Source organism: Thalia democratica, chromosome 3, assembly GCF_965202585.1.
Source record: "Thalia democratica chromosome 3, ktThaDemo2.hap1.1, whole genome shotgun sequence".
Lineage (NCBI taxonomy): Eukaryota > Metazoa > Chordata > Thaliacea > Salpida > Salpidae > Thalia > Thalia democratica.
In genome coordinates, this window is record NC_139167.1 from 95,187,739 (window position 1) to 95,203,662 (window position 15,924).

Here is a 15,924-nt window from a genome sequence, read left to right on the forward strand (position 1 = left end):
AACAACCAATACTTAACATCATCACAATAATAACCAATACTTAACATATTCACTATAACAACCAATACTTAACATAATCACAATAACAACCAATACTTAACATAATCACAATAACAACCAATACTTAACATAATCACCATAACAACCAATACTTAACATAACCACAATAACAACCAATACTTAACATTATCACAATAACAACCAATACTTAACATAATCACAATAACAACCAATACTTAACATGATCACAATAACAACCAATACTTAACATAATCACAATAATAACCAATACTTAACAAAATCACAATAACAACCAATACTTAACATAATCACAATAACAACCAATACTTAACATAATCACAATAACAACCAATACTTAGCATAATCACAATAACAACCAATACTTAACATAACTACAATAACAACCAATACTTAACATAATCACAATAACAACCAATACTTAACATAATCACAATAACAACCAATAATTAACATAACCACAATAACAACCAATACTTAACATAATCTCAATAACAACCAATACTTAACATAATCACAATAACAACCAATACTTAACATAATCACAATAACAACTGTTACTTAACATTATCACAATAACAACCAATACTTAACAAAATCACAATAACAACCAATACTTAACATAATCACAATAACAACCAATACTCAACATAATCACAACAACAATCAATACTTAACATAATCACAATAAGGACCAATACTTAACATAATCACAATAACAACCAATACTTAACATAATCAGAATAACAACCAATACTCAATATAATCACAATAATAACCAATACTTAATATAATCACTATAAAAAACAATACTTAACATAATCACAATAACAACCAATACTTAACATAATCACAATAACAACCAATACTTATCATAATCACAATAACAACCAATACTTAACATAATCACAATAACAACCAATACTTAACATTATCACAATAACAACCAATACTTAACATAATCACAATAACAACCAATACTTAGCATAATCACAATAACAACCAATACTCAACATAATCACAATAACAACCAATACTTAACATAATCACAATAACAACCAATACTTAGCATAATCACAACAACAACCAATACTTAACATAATCACAATAACAACCAATACTTAACATAATCACAATAATAACCAATACTTAACATAATCACAATAACAACCAATACTTAACATGATCACAATAACAACCAATACTCAACATTATCACAATAACAACTAATACTTAACATAATCACAATAACAACCAATACTCAACATTATCACAATAACAACTAATACTTAACATAATCACAATAACAACCAATACTTAACATAATCACAATAACAACCAATACTTAATATAATCACAATAACAACCAATAATTAACATAATCACAATAACAACCAATACTTAATATAATCACTATAACAACCAATAATTAACATAATCACAATAACAACCAATACTTAACATAATCACAATAACAACCAATACTTAGCATAATCACTATAACAACCAATACTTAACATAACCACAATAACAACCAATACTTAACATAATCACAATAACAACCAATACTTAACATTATCACAATAACAACCAATACTCAACATATTCACAATAACAACCAATACTTAACATAATCACAATAACAACCAATACTTAACATTATCACAATAACAACCAATACTTAACATAACCACAACAACAACCAATACTTAACATAATCACAATAACAACCAAAACTTAACATTATCACAATAACAACCAATACTTAACATAATCACATAACAACCAATACTTAACATAATAACAATACCAACCAATACTTAACATTATCACAATAACAACAAATACTTAACATAATCAAAATAACAACCAATACTTAACATTATCACAATAACAACCAATACTTAACATAATCACAATAACAACCAATACTTAACATAATCACAATAACAACCAATACTTGACATAATCACCATAACAACCAATACTTAACATAATCACAATAACAACCAATACTTAACATAATCACAATAACAAGCAATACTTAACATAATCACTAAAACAACCAATACTTAACATAATCAGAATAACAACCAATACTTAACATAATCACAATAACAACCAATACTTAACATTGTCACAATAACAACCAATACTTAACATAATCACAATAACAACCAATACTTAACAAAATCACAATAACAACCAATACTTAGCATAATCACAATAACAACCAATACTTAGCATAATCACAATAAAAACCAATACTTAACATAATCACAATAACAACCAATACTTAACATAATCACAATAACAACCAATACTTAACATAACCACAATAACAACCAATACTTAACATAATCACAATAACAACCAATACTTAGCATAATCACAATAACAACCAATACTTGACATAATCACCATAACAACCAATACTTAACATAATCACAATAACAACCAATACTTAACATAATCACAATAACAAGCAATACTTAACATAATCACTAAAACAACCAATACTTAACATAATCAGAATAACAACCAATACTTAACATAATCACAATAACAACCAATACTTAACATTGTCACAATAACAACCAATACTTAACATAATCACAATAACAACCAATACTTAACAAAATCACAATAACAACCAATACTTAGCATAATCACAATAACAACCAATACTTAGCATAATCACAATAAAAACCAATACTTAACATAATCACAATAACAACCAATACTTAACATAATCACAATAACAACCAATACTTAACATAACCACAATAACAACCAATACTTAACATAATCACAATAACAACCAATACTTAGCATAATCACAATAACAACCAATACTTAACATAATCACAATAACAACCAATACTTGACATAATCACCATAACAACCAATACTTAACATAATCACAATAACAACCAATACTTAACATAATCACAATAACAAGCAATACTTAACATAATCACTAAAACAACCAATACTTAACATAATCAGAATAACAACCAATACTTAACATAATCACAATAACAACCAATACTTAACATTGTCACAATAACAACCAATACTTAACATAATCACAATAACAACCAATACTTAACAAAATCACAATAACAACCAATACTTAGCATAATCACAATAACAACCAATACTTAGCATAATCACAATAAAAACCAATACTTAACATAATCACAATAACAACCAATACTTAACATAATCACAATAACAACCAATACTTAACATAATCACAATAACAACCAAAACTTAACATTATCACAATAACAACCAATACTTAACATAATCACATAACAACCAATACTTAACATTTTCACAATAACAACCAATACTTAACATAACCACAATAACAACCAATACTTAACATTATCACAATAACAACCAATACTTAACATAATCACAATGACAACCAATACTTAACATAATCACCATAACAACCAATACTTAACATAATCATAATAACAACCAATACTTTACATAATCACAATGACAACCAATATTTAACATTATCACAATAACAACCAATACTTAACATAATCACAATAACAACCAATACTTAACATAATCACAATAACAACCAATAGTTAACATAATCACAATAACAACCAATACTTAACATAATCACAATAACAACCAATACTTAACATAATCACAATAACAACCAATACTTCTTGTTACCATAACAACCAATACTTCAGGTCCCCACGGGGTTGTTTGTGCCCACCCTACTCACCGGGGCTTGCTGGGGCAGGTTGGTGGGAATCGGTCTCAACCATTTTTTCCCGGACCAAGAGTGGACCAAGGACCTTTCGAAGTACGCGTTGATGGGGGCCGCGGCCCAGTTAGGTGAGAGTTTTTTTTTTTATTTAAATACTGTTATTAAACATTTTCAACCTTTTTTTCATTAAAAATGTAAACTTTAATTTATTATTTGTATATTTGAGTTACAGCCCACTTAAATATAATTTTATTATTAATATTTTTAATAATACTTTTATTAGATGTCTTAATCCTATCTTCCGTTAGAAATGTATAATATTTGTTATTATTTTTGTATATTATTTGTACATTTGATATTTCACTGAAAGCTACGAACTTCTAAATTTGTTAGCTGCTATTGAATTGGCTTGATAAAATAAATAAACAACATTTTAGATTTTTTCTTTGTACAATACAGTTAGTTATATTAAAATTAACTTGTTAGAAATTAACATTATTATTTACTTAGAGAAGAAAAGATTGGTTTAAATTTAAACATATTTATACCATTTTTGACTTATTTATTTTAGTATTATGCTATATAATATGAAAGTTTAAAACCTTAATTTCTAGTTTTAAAGTTTTTAATCTTAACTGTAATAAAATATGTTTATAATTTAAACTATTAAAAACTATGAAACTTAAGCTTAAAACTGCTTTGATATACTTAAAAATTATAATTTTGTTTGGTAATATTTTTGAGAAAACTGATTAATTTAAAAATATTTTATAAGGAGGTACAGTTAGAATGACGATTAGTTTGGCAGTAATCTTGGTAGAAGCAACTGGTTCAATAACATATTCGTTACCGTTGATGGCCGTTTTATTGGTTGCTAAGTGGTTGGGAGATCTTATGAATGCAGGTATATTTGTTTATATACTTACATATGTTGACTTCCGTTAAGGGAATAGAGGGGTTCCAACATTTTTTTATAAAAATAAACATTAGCACTTATTTCAAAGCTCAGAGTATATACTATAATATACTTTTTATGAAATCAAAAAATTTCAATTAATTTTTGAGATCTAACAAATTTTGTAAAAAAAATTCCGATATAACCGTATGGAATCAAAAAATTTCGAAACCAATTTTCTAAATTTTGCTTAAAAACAAGGCGAATTTTGAAAAACTTACTAAGTTTTACCTCCTCCTACATTTTTTAGCAATTAAATTCAAATTTTTAGGAAGTGTAGTTTTCAATATTACAAACAACTTGTAGGAAGCGGATTTTTGAAAAAAAGTAAAAAAAAAATGGTGACCAAAATTCGAATAAAAATTAACTTTATTTGTTTATTATTTATAACTTTTTTCTAAAAAAATAAGAAAAACCTATTTTCTACAACTTGTTTAAAATTTATTGAAGATTACCCTGACAAAGATTTAAAACAATGCTCAAAAAATGAAGGAGATAGATTTTTAGTAAAGTAGTCTATTTTTGACCTTAAGTTTATGCTTCCCATAAAGAATCTATTGAAGGCTCTAACTTTGATCGCTTATACCTCAAAAGTTACTTTGAACTAGTGATGTACCGGACCCGGATCCGGACTTTTTGTTCAAATTAGAATCCGGCCGGAACCGGATCCGGACTTTTTTTTCAAATTAGAATCCGGCCAGAACCGGATCCGGACCTTTTTTTTCAAATTAGAATCCGGCCGGAACCGGATCCGGACTTTTTTTTTAATTAGAATCCAGCCGGATCCGGATATCAGACAAAAATGGCAATATCCGGCCGGACCCGGACCCGGATAGTGAGTCCGGTACATCATTAGTATAAACTAGCCTGAGTCAGAATGAGGTTTTTTAAAACTGAAAAAAAAGAACTTTAATCTAATAATAAGTAGAACAGCTAGCCACAAGGTTTACAAATTTAGGTGTTATTTATCATTAAAAATCTGAAATAAAGTTCTTGAACAAAATACACTAGAAAATTACAAAATATTGAAAACTGGATCAGCTCAAACTCATTCAAAACCTAAAAGAAAACTAGCCTGAGTTTTTATAAAAAACTAAACTAGCCTGAGGCAGTCCAAAATTTTCTGAAATTCCCAAAAATTTTCAAACTAGCAGGGTTGCCACTGTTTAAGTCAATAAAACTAGCTAGAGTGGGTATTAACAAGCCTGAGTCAGAATGAGGTTTTTAAAAAACTTTAATCTAATAATCAGTAGAACAGCTAGCAAAGGTAGACAATTTGGTAGTAAAGTTGTGGACTAATTGTGGTACACTTAACTTATAAGTACTACCCATCATAATTAAATCCTACCCTATTTAATTAATATCTAACAAATACTAAATTCTAACTGAGACTACTTTCAATAATCAGACACAACAATTTTGAGTGATGAATCTTTTATATAAAACACAACAAGAAATACTGGCATATACAAAATTATTAATTACTTTGGTAACACTTTAAAAACTGGAAGCTATTTAAATCTATATCAAAAAACTTAAAACAACAAACTAAAAATTAAATAAAACTTTTAGTAAACAAGAAACTGTAAAATTTTTGTTAAACTATTAAACTATAAACCTGGCTTAAATATTTAAACCAGGGTTTCCCAAACTCATTTACTAAATCGCCCCCTTTTCAGAAATTTGACATATAATCGCCCCCACGATTTTAAAAAGTAGTTTTTCTCTTAAGTACAAACTTTTGAGCCAAAAAAGTTATGTTCGAAATGTAATTTAGTCTGGTATTTCTTATACACGCACTTTTGGGCTGTGTTTAAAGTAGTTTCCAGGGCTTAAGAAAATAAAGTACTGTTGTTTTCTTATAAGCCCAGTAAAGTGTATTAAAATACTTAAATATTAAAAAGCCTTGTGTAATAAGTAATCAATCCTGTTTAAATATGAATTGTTTTAAAACTAATGAAACTTTTAGGGTAGTGGTGGACAACTTTTGTAGTCAGCAATTCATATTTACTTAAAAATCTTTTCTTGTTTCAACTCGTTAAAAAATGTAATTGCGGGCTGCATAACTTAAAAAAATAACATATAGAAAACTAAAAAACTCGAGCGAAATTGTAATAAAATGATTTATGATTTACTATTATTGTGATCTAGGAAATACTAAAGTAACTGAAAATCAAATTGAAAGTATATTTCAAAATCATAAGCATCAAAAAACTAAATTTTGTTTATTTTGCACAAGTAGTTCCAAGTTACTTTGCGGGTCGAAATTTGATTGGATCTGGACCGTAAGTTAACCATCTGAAATCTTAACTGAAACCTGACATTATAACTATCTCTCAATTAACGAATTTCGGACATTTTGAGTGAATACTAAGTTACTTATTTAAGCCGCACAAAATACTTAAATTATTTTTTAGGTATATTAAATAGGTATATTCTAAAATAACTATATCAGAGATTAAAAAACTATAAAAGAATGAACAGATTTTTTTAAACATAATGAAATAGATATTAAAACATTATTGCTGATCCAGTTTTAGGAAGTTTGACCGACTGGTTGATTATCTCACTTGAAAAGTGGGTTTATAAATAGCTTCTGTTAATGCAGTAAAATTATTAATTTCAATGCTGAGATATATTATAAGCGAGTAAGTTGAAAAATTAAAAATTTAATTCTAAACTTTTTAAACTATATGTTTTGTAGTAGAATACCATTAAATAGTATTTGACTTAAAATAACCTTTAAGAAACTAAACCTTAATTTTAATTTTTTTTTTCTTCATTTAAATTTTAAAAAAATCAAATGTTTTACAGTTAATTTTGTGAACAGAAAGTAATCAATAAAAAAAATCTTTTAATTTTGTTAAGCTTTCTTTTGTAACTGTAGCAGTCTTTTTGATTGCTTATTTAATACTGTTTAATTTTATTTTTTCTCTAGTTATTAGCCTATAATAACTTACCAGAAGAAAGTAGTGAAAAACTAAAAGCTAGTGTTCAACTATTAAAATAAACAACATATTTTAATTGCTTATATATAAAAATTAAATAAAACAAAAAAAGTTGTATTAATAGTTTAAAATTATTTAATATATAGATTTTCTAACAGTAATAAATCAAGTTAGAAAATAAATTTGAGTTTAAATATCTTTTAAATGAAAATTTTAAGTCATTTCAAATAGAGACATCAAATCTTTACTCTTTTAAAACCAAAAATAATTTTTGAAATAAAAACTTTAATGGTTATCAAAGTTTTTATATTTCTATAGATTAAACAAGGAATAACAAAAATATGTCAAATAAATTTATTTTAAACAAATACTTTAACCACTATGCTATAAAAACTTTTAATGTAATGTAAATCGACAAATATAAACTACAAAATTAACCAGGTCAAATCAAGCTATTAACATATTTAAAACATAAAACATTTTATAAATACAGTAGACTTCCTCTTCAATTCGCACTTTGAACAAAATAAAAAAGTGTAAACTCAAAAATTATTACCATTTTTTTTTCAAAATGATAAAATTAAATATGTTATATGCAATAACGTTATGAATGAACATGAAATCAACTAAAACATAAAACAAACATTCATATAAAAAAAGATCTATATAAGCTATTAAATATTGAGTATTTTCTGTTTTATTAATTTTTAATTAGTAATAGACTTTATTTAAGTTAAGTTTGAGAAAGTATAAGTTTGCACTTTTTTTGGGTAAAAAGTGCGAACTCAAGAGGAAGTCTACCGTAACTAATATTTATTAGACATTATGCAAACCTGTTATAGAATAAATAACTTAAAAAAAAAATTTAATATAAAAAGACTACTTAAATACTATACAAACCAGGTTAAATAAGAAGTATTTTAAAAGATCAATTAAATAAATAAACCTTCATAAAATAATATCTGCTACTGAATTCTAATATAATGCGAAGGATGAGGTTCATGAATGCTTGCAAGTTTTTCTAATCTGATTCTAAATCAGTCAAATAAAGCCTCAAGTCAGCTACTTTACAAATATCTAGATTAGATATTTTGCTCAAGATGTTGATAACTAAACTGAAAGCTTTCTTAACAACATAGCTAGAAGGAAAAACTATACACAACAATCTAAATTCCTCTCAAATGATTGGATACTTTTACCTTAGTTTTTGTTGAGTCCAAAAGCTTTCATTTCGTTCTTTGGAAAAAATTACTTTAAGTTCAAGGTCAGTTTGTAAGTCAGAGAAGGTTTCCTGTGAGTCGTTTACTTCAAAAAGATCTGCCACGAAGGGACCCATGTTTTTATCTATATGATAGCTTTTTTGTGTCAAATCCAAATTTTACTACTTAATATGTTGAAATTGTTAAAAATTCCAGGTTAAAAAATTTTTTTTGCCTAAATTGTCAAATTCCAGGTTTTTCTAGGTAAATTGGCAACCCTGTATAGTTTTATTTCTAAATCTTACTTAATGACTTTTCAAAAAACAATTGGAAATATCATGAGGTGATGGTTAATATAGAAAACATAGATTTTAAAAAACCACTTATGATCCTAAATTACATATATGTAAGGTTAAAAAATAGTGAAAAGAATTCCGATCGTCTATGATCTATGTAAGTGTTAAATAAAAAAATATATAATTGAAAATATGTAATTAACTTGAAAGCAGGATTCATAAGTACTTGATTTTTTCTCAATACTTTACATAAACACAATAAACTTTTTTGTTTAAGTTTTACCACAGGGTCAAATATTTAATAGCAAGCTAAAATTAGTAAAATAGCAAAATAAAAAGTAAAAATTTTATGACAACCCAAAACTTTAGAATCGCCCCCTTTTCGCCCCCTTACTAGTTATCGCCCACCCTTTCGCCCCCTTGCTAATTATCGCCCCCCGAAATACTAAAATCGCCCCCAGGGGGGCGATATCGCCCACTTTGGGAAACCCTGATTTAAACAATTAAACACCAGTTGAAATATTCACTTTTAAAACAAAACACTACTTACAATAAGTATTCATAAAAAAGTTCAAGATATTTTGTTGCTTCAAGCTGCACACCAAACTAACTAACTGCTTACATATAAACTGCCTGTCAGTTTATATGTTTATACTCTGATGTTTTGTTGCATCAGTATTGAGTTTGAAACATTTCGTCATATGATTCTCATTGGCTCGTAAATTCAACCGTATTAACTCTAAATATTCTCTGAGCTCAGCTTTAAACAATAAATAATACAAGTATTCATTCCAATGTTTTCAATTTTGCAACATATGTAAAGAGTTGCATTTCTGAAATGTTTATTTCATAGTTTGAGTGTAAACAAATGTAAATTAGTCACGTGTACAAATAAGCCTATCACAGTAGGTATTTAATTCTAACTGAGGAAAATGACTCTTATTAATTTACAAAGGGTTTGTTTTTAAAAAATTCTTTTTAGTATACATTTTTTTACTAACTAGATCCGGGTCCGGCCGGATCTCTGTTAGGATCCGGCCGGACCCGGATCCGGACTTTTTTTTCAAATTAGAATCCGGCCGGATCCGGATATCAGACAAAAATGGCAATATCCGGCCGGACCCGGACCCGGATAGTGAGTCCGGTACATCACTACTTTGAACTTTAACAAGTGGTAAAAAGTAACAAGAAACTTATCTAGTTATGTAAAAAATAAGACTAAATTTGATAAGAAAGCGTTTTATGCCCTTCATGGCCGTTATATTTATTAGCTAAATGGTTGCGAGACTTAACTTAAACAGGTATTTATCTGTATTTATTTTTTTTTAAATCTTATATGATCTATTTATATATTCATTACCTAAAATTGCTGTTTTATTAGTAGCTAAATGGCTGAGAGATTTAATTTAAACAATTGATATTAAATATATTGTTTAAATTACGTATTTTTATTAGATATTTATAATACAATTATTTATACAATGAATATAAACAATAAAATAATACTTTTTTGCTATTCATGATACTCATATACATATAGTACATATTATAAATAAAAATAAAACTTTTAGATATTTACTATACAAACACTTAATAATTATTGTAAACAATTTTTTCAGGTATCTATGATATACATATAAAGAATATTGTACCAAAGTTAATAGTTTAAAGTATATATTATATTCACATAAATAAAGCAACATTACCAACAATAGTAATAACAATTTTTTTTCAGGTATTTATTTATGATACATATAATACAAATAATGATATTTATAATACATTAAATGAATATCGATAATAAACATAAGAATATTTTTTTCAGTTATATACGATACACACATACATATGATGAATATTAATAATAAATTTTTATTTCAGGTATTTATGATACACATATACGTATAAAGAATATTGTAATAAAGTTAAAATATTTAAGTATATATGATATTCACATAAATAAAACAACATCACTAATAATAATAAAACATTTTTTAGGTATATATGATACCCACATTCATATGATGAATACTAATAATAAAAATAGTTATATTTATTTCAGGTATTTACGATACACACATTCATATAATGAATATCCCATTGTTAGAAGTCGATTCAAAACCACAATGCAAAATAATACAGTGCAGGTAAAATAATAAATAGTTTTAAATATTTACTTAAATAATTAAAGTTTCTAATGCATTGCGAAATTGCATAATGCAGGTAAAAAAAAGCAAACAAAATTTTGATAATTTAACTTTTTATTAATATATTGTGTAAAAGAACTGTACAAAAATATTGTTTATGCATTAACTTTGTAAAAAAGCTTGTGTATATGCAATATTTAAATACGAAATTTGTTTTGTGTAATCACTTTTACTTACACCGCGGTTTTTTAATTAAGTCATGAGACATTACGAAATATTTTTTTTTGATGTCAGTAAAATGTCTTCTGATTTTAAAAACACTTTTATTATAAAAACTAAATTAAAACCTTTTGTTGTAATTTTTTTGTTTAGCAAGTGTATATACATTTTTGTTTATTTTTAATAAGATTAATCATAAAACTAATTAATTTTTAGACAATAAAACTTTTTTTTATCCATAGAATATAAGTAATTAAAACATAATTTAACATATTTTACAAGGTAAAACTTACTTAAATATATTTCACTAGAATAATTTAGTTGTTGTGAAATATTTTTGCTGACAATTTCCAATTTATTTTTAAGGCTGTTATAATTCTTTTGTCATTCAGTTTATAGATTTGTACATTTAATGTAGTCTGATCAGAAACTTAAAACAGATTGAAATGTTCGTTACTTTAATGTTCTTTATTTTTTTTAGATGTTGTAAGTTACTGTAATTTAAAAATTAATGTTAATTATATATTTCAAAAACTGTTAACTTTAAATCAATAAACCCTAGTGTTACTTTGTATGAAGTATATTTTTAAAAGCACAATAAAAATTACAAACTTTTACTTTATGAACTTTAAATTGTACATACTAAGCTTGAAAAAAAATTTGAAAAAAAGAAACAATAATGCTATTTAAGTTTTACATAGGTGTTATGTTTTGTTTAGCAACAAATATTATTTTGTTTTAATTGTATAAGTAATTTTGTAATTGAAAAATTACTGAGTTCTCTATACTGTATGTCTGTGAAATTTAGTGAACAAACATTAAGCTGTTTATATTTAATCAATTTTAAAACTTTTTTTTTTACAGAGAAGTAATACGTTTCCCAACTATGTGTTTGAAAAACCTACAAAATAAACAAAAACTTATAATTTTTATTTTTTATTTTTTTCAGAGATGTTATGAGTTTCCCACCTGTTTGTTTGAGAAAACACACGAAACTATCAGAAATTGTGGAAATATTAAAAAGCGATAAATTGCACAATTGCTTTCCAATAATTGATGATAACGATAAATTCAGCGGGTTTATTAATCCGTACGAAGTTATGTTCCTCATTCAAAAAAAGGTTAAACTTGTTTTGGAAACAAATTATTAAGCTTATTAAGTTATGCTCCTCAGCTAAAAAAGTTGGATTTATTTGTTTTCTGAAAATATTTTATAAACTAAAAAAATATTTTTTTTTCTTTTCCTCCTATTTATAAGACTTAAAAAAACTTTAAAACCAGCCTAAAATTAATATTATTGGAGTACAGTAACAAAAATTAGTATCAATATTAAAGTAGTTTTGATAATAAAACTTAAAACTTCATTTTTTTTTTTGTAATTTTCATATTTGTTTACAGATATAAATAAATATTTCTATGAATTTTTTAAAGTATACTTTCTTTTTTGTACACATAACATATAAAAGTTAGGAATTTTTTTTAACTCTAAGACTCCCACTCAAATTAAAGTCTGTTGTTTTTGTTAAAATTATTTGTTTTTGTTAGTAATCGGAAAAAAATTATGTATAAGTATGTTAGCATTCTTTTTTTTTCGAGTTGTTAAAAAAAATTATATTTTAAATAAAAGTTGCTAAAACATTTATCTTAAATTAAGTTTCACTCATAAATCAAAAAGCAATAATTTTTTTGTTTTATTAAAAAAATACTTTCAAAAGAAAATTGTAAAAAGAAAATTAAAAGCATTAAATCTCCGATTAAAACCATTTATTTTATATTTCCCTTAATCGGTAGTTTGGATTAAATGAAAACATTAAGTTTCCAAGTTAAATTAAAAAAAAAGTGTAAAAAAAAAAACATTTTCACAGAACTTTGTAGAAAGAAAGTCGGAAGCATTGAAACTCCAACTGAAAGACTTTATAGATGATTATCCAAGATTCGGGAATTTGTTGTCTACTTTCAAAATCTACAAAGATGAATTAGACCTTCATGTGGATCTTACGACTTGCATTAATCCCAACCCTTATACTGTGTTTGAGGTGATTTATTTTATACAAATATAAAGTTAAAATGAAATTTAAAAATATTGTACCGTTATACTGTATTTGAAGTTTAAAATATTATATAAATACAACCTTAAAGATACACTAGAAAATATTTTACACTTTGTATTTGAGGTGATATTATGTTATATAAACACATCTATTCATATAATCTGGTAATCTAATTAATTTAATTAAGTTTTTATGTCGATCTTACAACTTGTATAAGTCCTAAACAATACACTGTTTTTGAAACAAAAAGTTTTAAAGTATTATATTTATAAGCGAAAACTTAAAAACTTTTAACATTTATATTGTTTTTATATCCAAATTATTTTTGTAATTTATACGTTAATCAAAATTTGTTGTTAAATATCAAAATATTATAAATAGAAACAATCAATATAATAGTGCTGTAAAAATAGTATTTTACTGTTTATGAGTTGAAAAATTAATATAAAACTTATATTTTGTTCACTATATATTTTTATAATCAGTTTTGACTTTACTTATGTTTAATTTACCCTACGCAAAGAATAAGTAGTTAAACAAAACCTTTAAAAACTGTATAAAATTGTTTATTTTTCTTATAGAGATTATGACTCTAAAAAACTTAGAAAAAATACATGTTAAATAATTCTTTTTTAATAGATATTTTTTGTTCAATATGGTTAATTAAACTGTTTGAAAATGATATTATAATGTAAAATTGTAATTTTTAACTATTTTTTATACTATTTTCACAAGTCAACATTATCAAAAGTGTATCTTCGTTAAGAAGTTGTGGATTTATTTGAAATAAATAAAACTAAATTTGATTACTATTTACGAAATTGTACTTTAAAAGAAAGTCAATGTTTGTCAAAACTACGTTTTATGTTTAGAAGTTTTGGATAAAATTATTTAAAATGAAAATTGTTTAATTATTTTTCAGAAATCAACCTTGTCAAAAGTGTATCTCCTATTTAGAAGTCTTGGTTTGAGGCACTTATGCGTTTTAGACAATAACTGTAGAGTAAGTTTATGTTTGATTAGAAAACTTTCTTTCTCAAATTAAAGCCTTATATATTTTTTTATTTTTCAGAAATAACGTGTTTTGTATCATAATAAGTATAATTTTGTTTTTTTTGGGTTAAAAAATAGCTGCGAGCTCTAATGTTGCATACATTTCTTATAAGCCTTGAATTTAATTTGCTTAAACTTACAAATTAATGATTCTTGATTTTTGAATTTAATTTGTTAATTTAATTAATCATAACATGTTTCTTACGTAAGCTTATTTTTAATTTTTTTAAATTGAAAACACTATTAGCTTATAACTTTTCAAAATTAACATATAAGTTAATAATTGTTTAGTAACATATTTTTCTATAATCGATTGAAATAGTTTTTAAAGTTTAGAACCACTTATTATAAAAGATCTAAACGATATGTTAATACTTTTAAGAGCAAAAACTTTGTAACTTTTACAAAAAAAAATAATTTAATTAAAAAATATTTTTATAGCCCGTAGGTGTAATAACGAGAAGCGAATTATGGAAGTATGGAAAAGTACATCATCAATTTGATTAAATAAACAAAAAAATAATATGGAAAAGTACATCATCAATTTGATTAAATCAATAATATAATTAACTATGGCAAAATTAATCATAAATTTGATTAAAAAATAAAAAAGGCTTAATGTATAAAAGCTCATCATCAGTTTGATTAAATTAGTTAATTGTTTTGGTATTTTTAAGCATGAAAAGTATACCATCGGTTTTCAAATATCTATAAGTATTTAAACATGGAAGTTAAAACAGTTTTAATTCAAAATATTTATAACTTTGAAACAGGTTTTTATGTTTTTCGTTGTACTGTTTTATTGTTTTTTGTTAATATTTTAACAATTTTATTTTATTGCTTTTAAATTTGGTATAATATTTAAATCTTTATTTTTAGTTTTGTTCAAAGGTGATTAAGCTTTATTAAACTGCTTTCATAAGACTAAAAACACATTACATTACAAAAAGGGTGTTTAATTTATTGATAAAAACATGGTTATTAAGTTGTTTGTATAAAAGAAACATTATATTTTCAACAATTGAATAGTTTTTACACAAAAAATCCTATTATTAATCCTGTTATTTAGTGTTTTGAATTTGTAATAATTTTCAATCTATTTTATATTTATAAGTTATTCAAGGTACAAGTTTTTTTTTAAACTATTTTATACATTTACTCCAAAAACAAGTTATATGCAAAAAATACAGAAATCCTAACATTAATGAACTAATTTTAAAATTTGTGTTTCAATTGCCAATATTTATGTTGATAAATGTTTTAAAACTTCTT

General features: G+C 24.8%; 1 protein-coding gene across 1 annotated transcript in view; it reads left to right on the forward strand.

The window, feature by feature from the left end:
• LOC145832057 (H(+)/Cl(-) exchange transporter 7-like) overlaps positions 1-15,324 on the forward strand; it is a 32,300-nt gene extending 16,976 nt beyond the window's left edge. Inside the window, exons 15-21 of the mRNA XM_082939419.1 lie at positions 3,765-3,912; positions 4,560-4,688; positions 11,245-11,329; positions 12,498-12,669; positions 13,414-13,584; positions 14,522-14,602; positions 15,094-15,324. Coding sequence (XP_082795545.1) covers positions 3,765-3,912; positions 4,560-4,688; positions 11,245-11,329; positions 12,498-12,669; positions 13,414-13,584; positions 14,522-14,602; positions 15,094-15,159 — 852 coding nt within the window. The 3' untranslated portion in view covers positions 15,160-15,324. The remainder of the gene's footprint in view (positions 1-3,764; positions 3,913-4,559; positions 4,689-11,244; positions 11,330-12,497; positions 12,670-13,413; positions 13,585-14,521; positions 14,603-15,093) is intronic.
• The last annotated feature ends 600 nt before the right edge of the window (positions 15,325-15,924 follow it).